The 17,952-nt window shown below is 34.2% G+C and overlaps 1 protein-coding gene across 1 annotated transcript in view; it reads left to right on the forward strand.

Moving 5' to 3' along the window:
- LOC132375972 (serine/threonine-protein kinase MRCK alpha-like) overlaps positions 1–17,952 on the forward strand; it is a 113,610-nt gene that overhangs the window by 66,936 nt on the left and 28,722 nt on the right. Inside the window, exons 11-16 of the mRNA XM_059941391.1 lie at positions 1,864–1,965; positions 5,857–5,940; positions 11,486–11,591; positions 14,046–14,182; positions 14,873–15,012; positions 16,291–16,372. Coding sequence (XP_059797374.1) covers positions 1,864–1,965; positions 5,857–5,940; positions 11,486–11,591; positions 14,046–14,182; positions 14,873–15,012; positions 16,291–16,372 — 651 coding nt within the window. The remainder of the gene's footprint in view (positions 1–1,863; positions 1,966–5,856; positions 5,941–11,485; positions 11,592–14,045; positions 14,183–14,872; positions 15,013–16,290; positions 16,373–17,952) is intronic.

Raw genomic sequence — 17,952 nt, forward strand, 5'->3', positions numbered from 1 at the left:
TGTTTCTGAATTCTCTTTATCACCTTTTTTAAACACTGCACTATCCTTCACACAGGAACTTCTGATTTTATGTCTTTTAATTAATCTATGGGCTAAAGGCTTTTGTGTGACAGGTCAGAACGTTAAATTTTCTTAAAATAATCCAATTTTTTTACAAGTAGCAAATCCTCTATTTGGACACTTCTTTAAAACTTTATGAGATCATTAACTCTTGACTATTTGAGTCAGTTTTAAAATTCTTATTAGTGTAAAATTTATCAGTATTGCTTATCAGTTCCATTTTAATAGAACCTACTCCCCCATGGACTTTTTAATTCAGCTTGCAATTAATATAAACTTAGGGAAACCAGAAGTCGATTTTTAGAAAATAAAAGACATTTTGCCTTATTCCCAACCTAGGGTCATATTTCAGGTTAACAATTTGAACTGATAACCTTCTCCATGGCTGTCCCTCAGTAAAATTGTGAACTCGGTAAAATTTGTCTGGAATCCCATTTTCTTCTTTCTTTTACTCTCCTGTTCCTGAGCAAAGTTCATTGTCAGTCTCCATGGTCACTAAATTGCTTTGACTATCTCTACTGTGGAGTTGCCTTGGTACAACCAAAGGAGTACTGAATTTGGAGTCAAGAGATGAGATTCAGGCCTGGCTCTCCCACCTCATAAGGCATATTAGTTTTATGAAATTATCCACATCACACACACAGAGCTGACATACAGCTGGGATGCATCGGTTCAATGGTTCAGTTTTTAAAATCTGAAATACTCTCCTAGCTGTTAGTACGTAGCTGCTACTCCAGGTCCCCCAGATGCCCTTACTGAGATCCTTACTGTCCCCGTTTCTCCTGAACCCAGTAGCTAAAGGTTTAAGGCCCAGCTGCCGGCCATCTTAGTCGGTCACACCAAAGTCCTGCCTTGCAGTTTGCCAGAATACCTGCCCATGCCCACCACCAAGGGAGGCCACAGGTGGGCACCAGCAGAGGGCTACTCCAGTATTTGCCAGCCCACTAGCCAGTCCCTAAAATAGTAACCATAATAATAATAGAGAAAGAATTTTTTTAAAAACCTTTTTAGTACATGTTTAAAATCCTTAAGCTGATTACTCTTTTTATTGATTTGTAAATCAGTAAGTGCTGATTTACAATAAATGCTGACCTAAGCATTGTTCTTGCTGCACAACGTATTTGAAACAAATTCCCTAACCTTCCCAAGTTGTCTTCATTGCCTTTCATTTAAAAAACCCAATCCTGGTAATTTTGAAAACTGCTGAACTGAATATATATCATTGATCGGTGTGTTCCATAGGATCTTTTATGCTAAATTTTAACCCAAAGCATCTTCAGTTTCTAAAGATACTTGACTTGGTTAGAAGGGTGCGACTGAGTATAAGTGCCAGTATTTCTACTGCTGCAAAATAAAAAGAGAATTTAATTTAGTGACAAAGCTGATAGGTTTGTTTCTTTTACTTTCAACTAATGCATTGTAGAGGACCAAATTTCATTCTAATCAAGGACAAACTTATTTGTAATCTGCAGTGCATATTTCTATTAAGTACTCTGCATTTATTTCACATGTATGATTTATTTTGTGGAATACAAATAAAGAACATACAGTAGCTTGAAGTAAGAGATCAGTGGTGAAGATTGGAGCATTTTGTTAACTATTGTTATCTTGACCTTTGTTTAAAGCTAGTGGTTATGCTTTTGTATAATGACACATCCCTAATGTGAATATTCAAACTAAAGTTTGTTATTCTCCTTTCTCCAGTATGTTATCGTGATCATGCCTTACAGAAATTTACTAAGAGCTGCACACTGTTTAAAAGTGATTTCTTGGGTTTTTGTTTTTCCTGACTTATTTTCCTAGACTGATCCCGTTGAGAACACATATGTACGGAATCCGAACGTCAAGTTTTACATCCAGTCAAGTTCCACATCTTCCACATCTAGTGAAGCTGAGCCAGTTAAGGTGCCTCACTGGAGCAGTCTTGCTCCCCAACTTTTCACTTGTGTCAGGAAAGAGGGACTTGCAAAAACAAGTGAAATCTGACTCTCTTCTTTTAATCGAATGTATTGTGTAATAAGTCACAGTATATTGAAGACCATTACATTTGACTGATAATATAGATAGGATTATAAAACTGAAGTAAAAAATGGTCCCCCCAAATTCAACCCAAAATAGACAGAAATTTTATTTAATTTTAAAGTAGTCTTTATCTTAAGTAGAGCGCTATATAGAAAAGAGGACAGAGTTGTGTGAATTTTGGAATTATCAGATAAAAACTCTGTGGACACATGGCAGTGTCAGGTGCCATTCTCATATTTTAATTCTTCTAGTCAATCTAATAAGGTATGACATAACTGTTACTTCATAAGTAGAGCTTAAAATTGCCACTGCTGGCAACTGAATAGTTTATTCTAACTGTTAATCGGCAATAGGCATCCAACCTTTTAATATTTAAATCATGCCTTTTAATAGTGCAAAAACAGTGTTGTGTTTGCACCTTATGTAAGTAAATGGTTTTAAACAGCCAACTGATCAACTTTCTCAACAAGTCAGAAGGATGTATTATTCCTCAGTTAATGCTATCCTGCCTCAGATGCAGTTCTGGTTATTTACTCAAGCTTTACAATTCTGACATGGCTCCCTTGTTTCCCATTTGGTCATCAGACAGAGCTGTGTCTAGTTTTCTGATAGAAGCAGATAGTCCCATTTTGAAAGCTGTCTGAAGTGAAGTTTGAGTTGTAGTCAGATTCTGACTTGGTTTTTTCCAACCCTGTGATAGACTACTTGGTTAAGTTGATGATACCCTCTGATTTTAGATTTTCATTGTTTTAATATTTTGAGTGTATGCATTTTTATTTTAATGTTAAAATATTTAAAGCATACAGAAAATAATATTATAAACACCCACATAACCACCATCCACAGATTTAACATATGTGAACATTTTGCCCCAAAATTTGTATTAAAAAGAAAGAAAATATTCCAGACAGTTGAAATAACCTTCCCTATACCATTCCCCCTCTCCCTTCCCAGACATATCTAAATACCCTGAAACTGACATACTCCCTTTCTTCCTTACTTTTACATGTTTATTTCATTTGTAGCCATAAACAATACATAATAGTGTTTGTTGTATATTTAAATTTTACACAAAGGTTATCTGCATCTTATACAGATACATGTCTACTTAGTTCATTCATTATAACTGTTGCATAATATTTCATTGTATGAATATACCACAACTATTTATCCATTCTCCTGTTGTTGGATATTTAGGTTGTTTCCAGTTTTTTGTTATTACAGTCATTGCTGAAGTGAACATCCTAATAGCTCTCTGCTTTTGCAAATGTGCAGAGTTTGTTCAGCATATATACCTAGAAGTGGAATTATTGGGTTGTGTGGAATATGCATTTTCAGCTTTAACTAGATCTTGTCAAATTATTTTCCACAGTGGTTGGACCCGTTTTCACTCCCACCAGCAGTGTGTGTGTGTGAGTGAATTCCCTATTTCCCCACATCCTTCCAACCCTTGGTACTGTCAGACATTAACTTTTGTCTATTTGATGGGTATAGAGTGGCATTTTTGTTTTAATTTGCAGTTCTCTGATCTCAAGTGTTATTCAACATCTTTTTATATGTTTATTGACCATCGATGATTTGCCTGTTCATGTCTTTTTGTCTGTTGTTCTACTGAATTATTTTTCCACTTGTTTTGTAATTGTTCTTTATATATTCTGGATACTAATTCCTAGCTGGCTATATGCATTGCAAATATTTTCTTCCAGTCTGTGGCTTATTTTAAAATTTTATTTGTCGTATCTTTTTGTCTTGCAACAGTTTTTATTTTAAAGTAGTCATATTTGTCAGTCTTTTGTGACTTCTGCTTTTTATGTCTTTCTAAAACAGTTCTTCTCTATGCAGCAGTTATAAAGATTTTCTTCCATATTTTCTTCTAAAAGTTTTTAAATTTTGCTTTTACATGTTTAGGACTTTAATCCAACTAAAATTTGTTGTTATGTATTATGAGAAATGGAGTTCTAATCTAATGTTTTTCTTGTATGAACCACCAACTCTCCTATATTTCCCCCATTGATGTGTAAATCTATCTCTGCTTTATATAAATGGGTCTGTTTGGGGATTCTCTATTCTCTTTCATTGTTCTTTTTGTCTGGGATTCTCTATTCTCTTTCATTGTTCTTTTTGTCTATTCCTGTGCCAGCATCACATTGTCTTAATTATTGTAGCCTTCAAATAATTCCTGATACCTGGTATGATCAGCCACTCCCACATACCTTGTTCTTCTTCCTTTACTTCTTGACCCTTTAGTTTTTACATATGATTTTTAGGTTCAGCTTGTAGGTTCCATGTAAAGCTTTTGATTGGATTTGAATTTATAGATTATCTGAGGAGAACTGATCTCTTTGTGATATTGGGCCTTTCCGTCTATGAACATTATTTAGATTTTTTTTATATCCTTCAATAAAGTTTCATTATTTTCTTCCCGAATGTACACCAAATTGCTTGTTAGATTTGTTCCTAGGAACCTTAAATTTTTATTGCTATGGTGAATGGGATCTCTTTCAAATATGTTTCCTAAATTAGGCATTGCTGGTCTTTATGAATTGTGATGATCTTGGATTCAGCACCCCTACTTCACCCCTTTTAATTCTAAAAACTTCTCTTGGACTTTCTATGTAAATTCTAGTGACAATTTTGTTTCCTATGAATTGTTCTTTATTAACTTTCATAAAGGTTTTGTATTCATCTCTTTTATTTCATATTTATTTTTTTTAATGTTAAATTATAAATTGGGTTTAATACTTTTTTCAAGCTATTTAAAAGTAAATTAAATTTAAATTAGAACTAAACTCACAGTTAAGTTGAAAACTCTGAGAAGCCCATCTAAATTCCATTTTAAGGCTATCATGTGTATCAGATATTTGGCTTTTGGAGGTTATATAGTAACAAAGGCAAAGAGGGACCATCCATTTTTCTCTTAATATTTTAGAATATTCTGTAACTTTACACAAAGCTAGCTTTTTCCTCTTGCTCGCTTGCTTGCTTAGCATCCTAAAAGGAAGTCATTCTTCGTGTATTTTTTTTACACTTTGCTAATAAGTGATGTCTCTTTTTTTCCACAATAACATCCAGTAAAATCACTGGTTCCTTTCATTCAAAGAAATATCTTACAGTAACATGCCATAAAATAAAGATATGGCAAGTAATTAAATTTCTGTCAGTTCTGAATTCCAGTAATATTAAATAATCTAACTCCCTTCTTAGAAATGATTTTCTTCACAAAAATCCCACTAATCAATCAATCCATCAATCAATCAATCTCTATATCTCGCATGCGCTCTCTCGCTCTTTCTCTCTACACACATACACACAAATCCACAGAATTGTATTCCATATATGTAATATGCATTCTGTATATAGAAGTCAAAGGAGTTAAAAGAATCTTCTAAATATTTTGATTATAAATCTTGCTTAAAAACTTTCAGATACTTTATACAATTAATATGGCATTTTCAGTTGAACTTGAAAATTAATATCCTCATTTTTATGTAGGCTACATGCTATGACTTTCTTGTGTTCTTCTGCAGATTCTCTTTTACAAGTTATTTATTCTTAAATTTCCAGACTGAAATAATTTTTATAAATTGAACAAATATTTTATTTGTAGATATTGCAGGCAGAAATTTAAATTATCAACACTAAGAATTTTAGCTTCATTGAGATAATTTTTCCTTATTGCTGTTTTGTTTGGCTGTATTTACTTTTATTTTTAGTGATGTTTGATATATATGGAGTGTTTTATGACATTTATTTCCTCTTTTCCCCTGGATTCAGACTGTAGACTATACTCCACTTCCAGTTCACACACCAACCTTAAGGAAAAAGGGATGCCCTGGTTCAACTGGCTTTCCACCTAAGGTATTCAATCTAGTTATAAGCATTGTATGTTGTGAAAAAAAAAAAAGAAAGAAAGAGAATGGATTTCTTCTGCTTTTTTATGTGCCATGATTTTTACTATTAGATTCCTCAAAATTATAAACATAAAAGCTGGGAAAGAGAATAAATTCTGTATGAATGGAAATAATCACCACTAAGAAAGGTAGGACAAACATGCAAAGTTTGTTTTGTTTTACTTCCATCTTCTTAAATTCAGTGTTTTGAAGTCTGTTACAGCAAGGAGTAGTGCTTGGAGTATGTACTGTAAGGAAGGCATTAAGTTGAGGCCACTTGTGGAAGAATCTAAAATTGAGCTTAATAAACCACTTAGAGAAATGTTTAGAGAAAAATTCAGGTCATTTTTTTTTTTTCATTCCATTCAACATGACCATGTCCAAAGTATTGTATACGGTAGAACATGAAGATTTAGTTGCTTATCTCAAACTCCTACAAAGGAATTCTAGAAATTGGAACTCTCCATCCACTGAACGTAAACTTCGGGTAAACCCCAGAATGAGAGACAGATTGATGGATCTGAAAAACTAATAAAATATACCAAAGTATAACTGGTATAAAAAAAAGCAACAAACTGAATAATCTATGCTAGATAAATTTTGAGGCTAGACAGAGCATGAATTTAAAATAAGCATAATAAATATGTTCAAAGAGGTAAGAAAGGAAGTAAGTTGGCAACATGGGTCAGGATAAGGTACTTATAAAGAAAAATAATTTCCAGGTGCTTGACATGAAAATATAACTGCTAAAATAAAGAACTCAAGTAACTGGCTTTAATAGCAGAATGAGCAAACTGGATGTAGCAGAAAAACAAGTTGTGAGATGGAAGATGAGGTGGAAAATATGAAAGTTAAGCTATAAGACAGAAATAGTGTCTATCTATATAGTAGGACTTTCAAAAGAAAAGAAAAAATAGAGAGATGGAAATACTTAAAGAAATAATGACCTAATATTTCCCAGCAATAAAGATGGAAATCCTTATACTGAAATACATTATTATGTGCTAAAAAGAGTAGGTAAGAAAACATTCACACTTGGACACATTATAGCAAAATTTAAGGATATCATAGATCAAGAGAAAATTCTAAAAACTTTCAAAGAGAAAGCAGATTATCTAAACAAAAGTCAAATTGATATTGGTCTTCTCAACAGCAACGAGATGCAAGAAGACAAGAAGTATGTTCAAAGTGTTGAAAAAAAAGAACTCTGAACCCTAAAATTCGTTCTGCTGATAGAAGTAAATAGCTAACAGGGTTAAAGGAAATTGCCCCTAGGAAGGACGACTTGGGGCAAACGGGTACTTCTGTTTTTGTTATAAGGATTGTGATACTGTTTACTCTTAAAACTATATACATGTATTAATTTGATTTTAAAAATTAAACATACATACATAGGAGAAAGTGTAGAATTGCTTTGTGACTAGGTAATGAAAATAAGATCTCAAATCACAATCATAAGGTGAAAATATTGATGGACTTTACTACATTAAAATTAAAGATCTTTGTACATTGAAAACATTGTTAATAGGTGGTTAATAAGTGATGACAGACTAGTAGAGGATATTTGCAGTGTTTAACACCAGTAAGGGATTCATTTCTAGAACACAGTATATAAGAAACTCCTGTAACTGCATGTGAAAAAGATTAGAAATCCAGTTGAAAATCTGGCAAATAATATAAGAAATTCCCATAAAAGGAAATCCTGATGGTCAGCAAGCATGTGAAGAAATGTCCAACCTTATTTATAATTGGTGAAATTAAAAATTAAAATAATTTAATAATTTTAAAATTAATACTACTTTATACTCACCAGATTGTCAAAAAATAAGTAAGGTAGCATCAAGGATGTGAAGAAACACGCAGCTTCGCACACAGCTAGTGGAATTTTAAACAGGCACAACCATTCTGGAGAACAACCTGGCTACTAGAGTAGACATATACCACATAACCCAACAATCTCATTCCTTCAGAAAAATTTTTATGCAGATCCATTAGGCAACATGACAGAGATGCTTACTGCTGCATATGGTAACAGGGAGTTGGAAATAGAAGAAAGATAGGTAAAATATGGTTGATGTGTAACAAAATCACATTTATATAAATTAGCAACACTCAAAAATATCTAACTCATAAGGCTGTGTACATATCCAAGGACCTGTGTAGATCACATTAGATTGGGTGACAGATTTCATGGGGAAGGATGGGGAGTAGATCATCAAGGATGAATTAAAAATAAAATAAGGCTAAATACAAGACCAATGTCAAAGATCTTAGTCCTTATGCTCTTTTCTAGGAGTTTTATGGACTCAGGTCCATGTTCAATCCTTACTCCATCCTTACTTTTGAGTTGATTTTTATGAGTGGTTTAAGATAGGGGTCCAGTTTAATAAATAAATAAATAAATAAATAAATAAATAAATAAATAAATAGATAAATAAATAAGGTCAAACAAAATTAGAGGGGCCTCCACGAAGCTCTGGTGATAATATTTCATGGACTGAATATTAACTCAATTTTGTACACCTATTGTTCCTCCCCAAAAAATAAAATAAAATTTACTTCATGTTTTTTAAAAGATGAAGGATTGAATCTATAATTATCTCAAAGTAAAAGTGTTTAAAAGGGAAAAAGGTTATTTAAAAAAAACTTTTAATAAAGGTTTGCTTGAGATAAAGACTCCTTTACTTGTCATTTATAGTGTAGAATCCTAATTATGTACAACTACTAATTTGTAAGTTCTCAAAAAGGGTTGGTTCTACTTTGTTCTCACATCTTTTATTAAAAGTATTTTACCTTCTCCACTGAGTAGCTTGAAGTCTGCAACACTGACAAAATTGGAATAGAAAAGAACCCTTCTTTCTATCAACTTCTTTAAATTTCGAGGTTATAGTTAATTCTCATTTTATTCCAAATTATCACATAATCTAAAATTAATTTGAGTTCATGCTTTAGGTTTAATGCCTCTTTTACTAATCATTTTTTTCTCCTCCTCCAACTACCTTTTGTGGAAGTATTAGAAATCAGGTATTGACCAGGAGACAAGAAGGGGGATCTTAGAAAGATCCAGAAGCCAAGTGGTCTAGATCCTAGGGCTGAATTTACCTATCTTTTTGTTACTATTCATCTTCCCCCACCCCGCACCAGAAAGAGAGAAAACCAGAAGCCTATTGTGTGTTGCCTAAAGTTTGATGCTCTCAGAATCATGTTATTTATGTTATATATTATACTGTTCTTAGTTGGGATTAGTAAAACATGGACCATTAATCTTCAGTAGTGAATCACGCCCACCTCCTAGAATTTAACCGGCACCTGCCAGTTGGTCATTTAAAATCAATGCTTTGGTAAAACATTGTTTATCTTTCCTACTATTGCATACTTAGTTAAAATTATGACATCCTGAGCAGATCTCTGGGGAAAAAGTATATAATAAATATGTTTTGTAAGCAATTTTTAGATATTGTGATGTAATACTATTAAATTTGTCATGGGCATGGTTATTTTATTACTGTCATTTCAGACATGTCTTCTTATCTTTTAGAAGAAGAAAAAAAGAACAGTTACTTACCTCAAGCCATTGACTAATTCTTTCATTGTAATAGAAGCCTTTAGAACCAATCAGTAACAAATTTTGCATTATTGCATTAATGTATTTTGAACAATTGAAAAAGTTAGCACTAGAAAATTTACTCTCATAGTTCCTGAAAGTTAAAAAAACTAAGAGTAAAAATTAGTATACAGGAGAAATGTTGAGCAAAATTTTATGTGATGTTAACAAATCAGGTATTTTTATCACAGGCATGGAGGCCTCTAGTCTTGACCTAACTGTGTCTTATGCAGTCTGGTGTTTTGGGTTTTTTTTTTGGATCATATTTTTCAGTTACATGTTTTTAAGTTATCAAACTCTGAAAGATGGCAGAATCAGATCCAGGCTTGAATTTTAACTCTACCAATAACTGTCTATTCATGACTAATTTATTTAATCTCTCTGAGTTTCAGTTTCTTCATCTATATAAAGAAATAATACCTGTCTTCCCAGAGGCATTGTCTCCATTAAATGAGATGATTGAGAATTACTGGCACAATGTCTGCACCTTGGTTGTTGCTCAGTCCACATACAGCAATTATAGAGCCAGTAGAAAGATAGTCTGTACCCTACTTAGAATAAAGTCAGCCCAGTGCGGCTTTGAAACTGACCAAAGGTTCTGAGGAACTTCTAGAATAGAATGGTTTGAGGTTGGACCAGAGCTCATGACTGCTCTAAATTTGAGAATCTCATTCCATTCCAGGACCCTAATATAAAAAGATGATGTACTTTTCTACGCTTGATTTTTTTTAAATTTCTTTTGTTATATGTAAATATATCCCAGTTGAGAAGAGCAAAATTTATTTTTAACTTAAATTTTAAAGCTTTGAATATTCTCTTTAGTTTTTTGTTAATATGGTAAACTTCAACTGAAATAATACTACTTTAAAACTGTTTTCCATCAGTATTCACACATTACCAGAATACAGGATAAAGTTTTTACTAGTTTAAATCAATCACACATATAAAAAAGAAATAATTAGCCAAATTTGTTTTCAGAATATGTTTTATAAATATGTTTATATTTATAACATACATATGTAAATATGTTTTGAATGCTTACTCTGTGCCAGCGCTGTTCAAAAGGCTTTGTTTATATTAATGCTCATTTAACCACCCCATGAAGTAGATATTATTACTGATTCTATTTTATAGAATAAAGAAAGTGAGACACAGAGGAGTTAAGTAATTTGTTCCTAAATTCACACAGCAGAGTGATAGAACAGTGGCTACAATTCATTATTAAAACATGCTAAGAGTTCATTTGGAGAGGAAAGAAGTGTTCTAGAGAGCTGAAATCTACATTGGCGTACCACCATACAGATCAGCAAAGACTTAGAGAAGAACTTTAACTGCTGGGTTTTCAGTCTGTCTCTGGAATAATATATGTGTATTTATATCTGCTCAAGTGTAATACTGCCTGCTTCCAAGGGAGGAAACATGTTTGTTAAGCATGTTACTTGTTCGTGGTCCCAGAAAATCAAATACATGATTTTTAGTAGGGACAAGAATTTTAAATTACTGTTTGTTCTTCGTAAGAAGGTATAAAAGCATATTAAATTTCTTTATTTGTATAGGTATAAATATGCAAAATTTCACCTAATGCATTGCCAAAGAATTTACAAAAATCCTGAGTTCAAAATTCATGAGCAAAAAAATGCTAGTTTATTTTATAACTTTTCAAACGGCATTCAAGAGCAATTGATTATCATTTAACTTCTTATATTATTTTTAGCATAATCCAGCTCAATATTGCCTAATAAAAATATTTAAAGAGCATTAATTATAGAAAGATGTGGTGAGAAATGAAAAGAATTCATTCTACACCTAATTAGAAAACATTCTAGCAGCTGGTGTGGTTCACAGAGATTCATATTATGGAAGTCCTTTAAATCAACAATGTGTATGTTTTTATCAATTTGTTTTGCAGCGCAAGACTCATCAGTTTTTTGTCAAATCTTTTACTACTCCTACCAAATGTCATCAGTGTACCTCCTTGATGGTGGGCTTGATAAGACAAGGCTGTTCCTGTGAAGGTAAGAATTAAATGGTAAGAAAATGTGACTAATTTAGAGTCCTGACATTTACTCCCTGAATTGTAATCAAATAGCTTTATTCTCTTTAAAAAGTATATAAATGTTTATTTATTTAACTTAATCATTTGCTTTTCTTTGGATAATACACTGAACACCTTGCTAAAGTCTGTTGAATATTGGAAACTAGACAGATGGTCCCTAGAAACATTTTCCAGGGGAGCTATATTTAAATATGTTTCATTCATCTTTGTTTCATCATTCAGGAGAATTTGTGGTCCCCAAAACCCATTAACCTGTATGACAAAATATGTGAAAGTTATTCTTGAATCTATTCATTTAATTTTACTCTTGTTTAATTTATTAGAGAAATTATTATTAATAAGTAGACAATGAAGTATCTTTTCACAAATATTAAATGTCGGCTACTATGCCTCAAAAGATATTTTATTCCTAGTGTTAGTAGCAGAGGTTTTTCCCTACCATTCATTGATCCATCCATCACATGCTCGCAGAATGCCTGCTCTGTGCTTCTAGGCGCTGGGGATCAGTGTTCTACTGTTTGGCTAGTTCTCACAACCCAAGTGGAAGATCCTGATTGCATTATCTTAACTAGTCTCTTAGATGCATGGGTTTAGAGCCAAAGGAAATGGGCAGGCTTTAAAAGTAGAGATTTGAGAGTTCTGAATGTGTGAAGTGATGAATATGAATGATGTTTTCCAGGAAACACATGTAGAGTAAAAAGAGAACAAGTATGAGGACAGAGCCTTGGGAAACATAGTTAAGGGGAGGTTAAAGGTAAAGATAACAAAGTAATCTGAGAAGGAATAGCCTCTGTCATTGACTAGGGAGGTGTGTCTGAACCCAACGGAGAGAATTTGCTTTGTCTCATTGTGAAACTTAGCCAGTACTTATAAATGTGATTTTTTTAATCTGTTTATCAGAAAGAATCCTGGCAGCTACTTGGCTTTAGGTCTCTTCTCATTTTTTATGAACCAGAATCATTTGCAGTTCCACAGTAGGAATTTTTGAGATCTTCCCAATTCTCTTCCCTTCTAAGGGTCTCCTGCCATGAAATTGGGCCTTTTCTTCAGACTGACTCTTTGCAGCCTACCAGCCTACCCTATAAAGCTGTGGGGACACATTGGACTATGCTCAGGCTTTCATAAGTGTTGTATAATGTGGTTATAACCTCTAAAGATTCCTGTCATTTTAATTCTTCTTGGTTGAAATTAGAGCCAGTATAGGACAATTATCTTATTGTTTCCATTGCCCGTTGGAAGAGAGATTTTTGCTTATTAAAGCAAATTGTAACTTGTTAGACACTCTACTTAGAAGTGAATGAGTTGTCTTACAGAAGATGAATCGTTTTTGACAGTCAGTACTAGTCCCTCTTGCCTCTCTGCTGGTTTTGTATCCATTTGTGATATACAATCCATTTTCCCACGTGTATGTGTTCCCATGATGGTATCCCTTCAGTTCCTCTTTTATTCCTTCCCAGATATTCTCCAGGATCCCCCTGAGAGTAGGAATTGTCTAAATAGATATTCTTAGTCTGTAACCCCTCCCAACAAGCTTGTTGGTTTTAAATATTGTAACCTTTAATTCTCAACCAACCAAGTCTCAGTGGAAGAGAGTTTATTTTTATTTATCATTTTGTCTTAGAATCTCAAGTTCATCATTTAAGTATCAAGAGGTATCATGGCAATACTCTTGGTAGTTACGTATGCAGGCTCTGAGCAAGACTGCCTGGGTTTGAATTCCAGCAATGCCACTTACGAGTTCTGTGACCCAGGGCCAGTCATATGTAAATGGGGATAATCTTACCTCTCTTAGATTATTACAGAAAAAATTAAAAACACTCAATAAACTTAACTACTATTATTATCTTAGTAGTAATTTAAGTATATACAATAATATCAGTAACTCCTAAAATTTAAATTATACCTTCTTAACCATTGAACAATTTAAATTTCAAAAAGAGGGATTGGTAAAATTTGCCAGATATTGAAAAGATGTCAGGTAATTTAACATCCATCAGTGACTCTTGCAAGAGAGACTTCAGGTCAGATACCAAATTGCAGTGAGATGAAGAGTTAAAGAAAACTCCAGAAGCTACTCTTTTAAGAATTCAGTTTAAAACATTTGTTTTATTTGCAAGGTTAGATTTTTTTTCCATCTATTTGCTTCTCATTTTGATCACTAGTGTTAACACAGAACAGTAATATTACATATTACAGTAATAAAAAAGTATTTACTATTTCTCATTGAAATTCTTATTGGTGAGCAAATGAATCAGCTCCCCAAATGACAAAAATACTGTCAAGTTGTTTAAAATAAAATCAGAGGTAAGCATTCATTTAACATGGCACTTTGCATGTAATGAGTGCTCAGTGAATTTTCTCTTTGTAAAAACGAATTTTTATTGAACACTGTTTCTTTTTTCCCCTCCAAAAGTGTGTGGATTTTCATGTCACATAACTTGTGTAAACAAAGCTCCAACTGCTTGTCCAGTTCCTCCTGAACAGACAAAAGGTCCCCTGGGTATAGATCCACAGAAAGGAATAGGAACAGCATATGAAGGGCATGTCAGGGTAAGTATGATTAGGTTGGGTTTAGATTAATCTTTTAAGGCTAATTAATGAATGAAAGAAAATCACCTTACAAACACAGTCCTTGACAGAAAATTAGGTGAATAAAATTCATCTAACAGTTTTACTTCATTCACAGTAATGATCTGAAAACAAAAACCTAGCTTTCGCTCAGAATAAATTCCAAAATGTCTCATAATTTTCTGTACTGTCCCTGTATTGTAATGAACAGATGTTGCAATCTCCATAAAGGGGTCTTTGGCTCTTCATCTTGCTGGAGGGTTGGCATATGCTTATGAAGCAGGAGATATTGTCAAGACATAATCTTACTTGTAATCTTGAATAATATTTAAAGTGTAAGCTGCTTTTCATCCTACTACCAAATTTGGCTTTTATGCTACTTAGAAATCCATGAATGTTATTGTAATGAATTGCTAGAGAAAATTAAAATGGTACCATTAAAGTTTTTTTCAGAATATAATGTCAATCAGTGTTTGAAGAATGTGTTATCACACTTTCCCATGTTATTAATGATATATGTGTACCATCTGCTACTTTACCAAACACAGTGGCAGACTTACAACACGTGTACACTGTCGTTAGGTTTCCATCATGCAGTTACATATGTAATTAAAGGGGCTCTAACTGACATTTCAGTTTAGGTTGTTTTGTCTGTTTGTTTGCATGTCTAAGATCCCTAAGCCAGCTGGAGTGAAGAAAGGATGGCAAAGAGCACTGGCTGTAGTTTGTGATTTCAAACTCTTTCTGTACGATATTGCTGAAGGAAAAGCCTCTCAGCCCAGGGTTGTAGTCAGCCAGGTGATTGACATGAGGTAAGTTTGCGAAGGTGAAAATATTTGTATCTTTGCAACATAGGAATGAAAAGCATGTGATTTTTCTTCTAATTGCATTGCCATGTTTTTATTTAAATCTAATTTCATGTTAATTTTCTCATTTACTAATATTGCAATCGTAACATAATTACAAATATGAAATAAGGTGTAGTTATAGAACAGGTTGATGTGTGTTGGGTCAGGGAGAAGAAGCTAATGTTTGAAACCAAAAGACCAGTTTAAAGGTTGCTGGGGTTCTGGAGTCTCATGTGTGTAATGTTCATATCATCACCTAAAGTAAAGGCTTAGGTACAATTCCAATGTGAGGAAAGGAAATAAAAATCTCAAAATCGGACAGGCTCTTGGAATATAAAATGAATCAGTGAACATTTAAGTAAGTATATCTCTTGAATGTTTCTAGTTTCATTTTTCAGAATCTTCCCCTGCCCCTTGGGCTGCTCTGCTTACCCTCTTCTTGTGACTCTCTTAACGCTCTCCCTCAGTGATCTTATTGACTGCCATAGCTTCAGCCATGTCTGTGTTGACGACTCCCGGACATATGTCTCCAGTCCAGGTCTTTCTCCAGTGCTCAAAACTAGAATTTCTAGCTCTGGCTCACATTGGCATTTCATACCAGCATTTCAAACACATTATCTTCCCCACAAATATGGAATATAAAGGAACAGATGCAAGAAATACTAGAATATCAGTAAGGAAAATTTGACAGAACCTCCTAAGGGACCAATTACAGAAAGGTAGGGAGAAGAATCAAAGATAAAACTAAGATGTCAAGTCTTCAAGACCAAGAGAATGATGGTACCAATAACCAAATTAAGGAAGTCACAAGGAATAAATTATTGTGGAGGAAATCTGTTTTAGGTGTTGAAGGAACAGGAAAATGTCAGATGAGCTGTGTTGAAGGCACTTGAGATGTATTATGAGAGGAAAGAGGGTGCAGTCTGCTGGAGATGCTGCAGACCTACCGGGGTTCGAATCCATATGTACTTACTGGCCTTTTGACTCCGAGTAAGCCAGAAATGATTTCTAACTCTTGTATAATGTGGCACTGTTAAATTACACTTGATAAATTACTTTTGGCACTATCAATTACAAAGGGAGAAAATTAAAAAATTTTAAAAATTTAATTTGGATATTTTGTGCAATTAAATTTTAAGGATTGCTTCATATGTGTTATTTGGATACACGCCTAAAACCACACACACATACCCACATACACTGACTTGTACTGTTTCCATTGACTTTTAACTTTTCCTTCAGGGATGAAGAATTTTCTGTGAGTTCAGTCTTGGCTTCTGATGTTATTCATGCAAGTCGAAAAGACATACCCTGTATATTTAGAGTAAGTATGTGTGCTGTAATTTGATCACTGAATTATTCGCTTTTCATGAGTATACGTTTTGCCTTTCTATATAGATCACAAACTTATTTGGAATAGAACCAAATCTTATAGACAATTTGTGCTAAGTAAATATTTAATTAGTAAAAGACCAATAGAAAGCATGAATAGGGCTTCCCTGGTGGCGCAGCAGTTAAGAATCCTCCTGCCAGTGCAGGGGACACGGGTTCGAGCCCTGGTCCAGGAAGATCCTACATGCCACGTAGCAACATAGCCTGTGTGCCACAACTACTGAGCCTGCACTCTAGAGCCCGTGAGCCACAACTACTGAGCCCATGTGCCACAACTACTGAAGTCCGCGCGCCTAGAGCCTGTGCTCCACAACAAGAGAAGCCACCGCGATGAGAAGCCTGTGCACCGCAATGAAGCGTAACCCCGGCTCGCTGCAACTAGAGAAAGCCTGCGCGCAGCAATGAAGACCCAACACAGCCAAAAATAAAATAAATTTAAAAAAAAAGAAAGAAAGCATGAATATATGGCTTCTAAAATAGATTTCCTCTTGGATAATATTTTTGAGTCACAATTCAATTTTCAGATAAGCACTACAACATGAAAAAATGAATAAGCATGGGATTTCTCAATTTTTTAAAAAATAGAAGTTTCTTTAAGATCTCATTTAAAAAGTTAGTATGTTTCAGTTCTATTGCTTTGTAATAACCACTCCAAAACTTAGTGGCTTAAGCCAACAGTGATTTATTTTTCACCATTCTGTGGGTCAGTGCTTCAGGTATAAAGTTCTGGTGTCAACTGGGGTCTCTCATGTGACTGCATTCAGCTCATTTGGAGCAGGAATATCCAAAATGACCTTACTCTCACATCTGGGGCCTTGGTGCTGGCTGTTCGCCTTGGTACTTGGCTGTTCACTGGGCCACCTCAGTTCTCTGTATGAACTCTCCCCACGTGGTCTCTAATCATCCACTAGTCTGGCTGAGCTCTCCGTGACCGACTTCCAAGAGAGCAGAGGAAGCTGCCAGGCCTTTTAAGGACTAGGCTCAAAACAGGCATAATAACCCCTCTCCATTCTGTTGGCCAAAGCAAGTCATGAGGTCAGCCCGGATTTAAGAGAAGGGGAAATAGACTGCATTTCTTGATAAGAAGAGTGGGATTCCATAGAAGAATTGTTGGTAGCCATCTTTGGAGGCTGTCTAATACAGGGCCATCTCGAGTTGGTGAATTAAGGTAATAGAGGTTAATAAAAAGGACTGTTGCCTTAATGGTATGCCTATATGCTTTGTATTTGTCTATGAATCTTGTATATGAGGAAGGTCAGACAAAGACCATACTTAGTCTTTCAGTTCCTAGACCAACAACTATTCTCTCACCAGTACCAAGGGAGCCTACAGAGGCCCACTTATCTTAACTGATTCTAATTGTGGGATTTTATTGTCACTGCTGCTTAAATTACTTTTTTTTTTTTTTTTAATATTAATTTATTTATTTAGCTGCGCCGTGTGTTAGTTGCAGCATGGGGGGCTTTTAGCTGCAGCATGTGGGATCTAGTTCCCTGATCAGGGATCGAACCC

This window comes from Balaenoptera ricei, chromosome 1, assembly GCF_028023285.1.
Source record: "Balaenoptera ricei isolate mBalRic1 chromosome 1, mBalRic1.hap2, whole genome shotgun sequence".
Taxonomy (NCBI): Eukaryota; Metazoa; Chordata; class Mammalia; order Artiodactyla; family Balaenopteridae; genus Balaenoptera; species Balaenoptera ricei.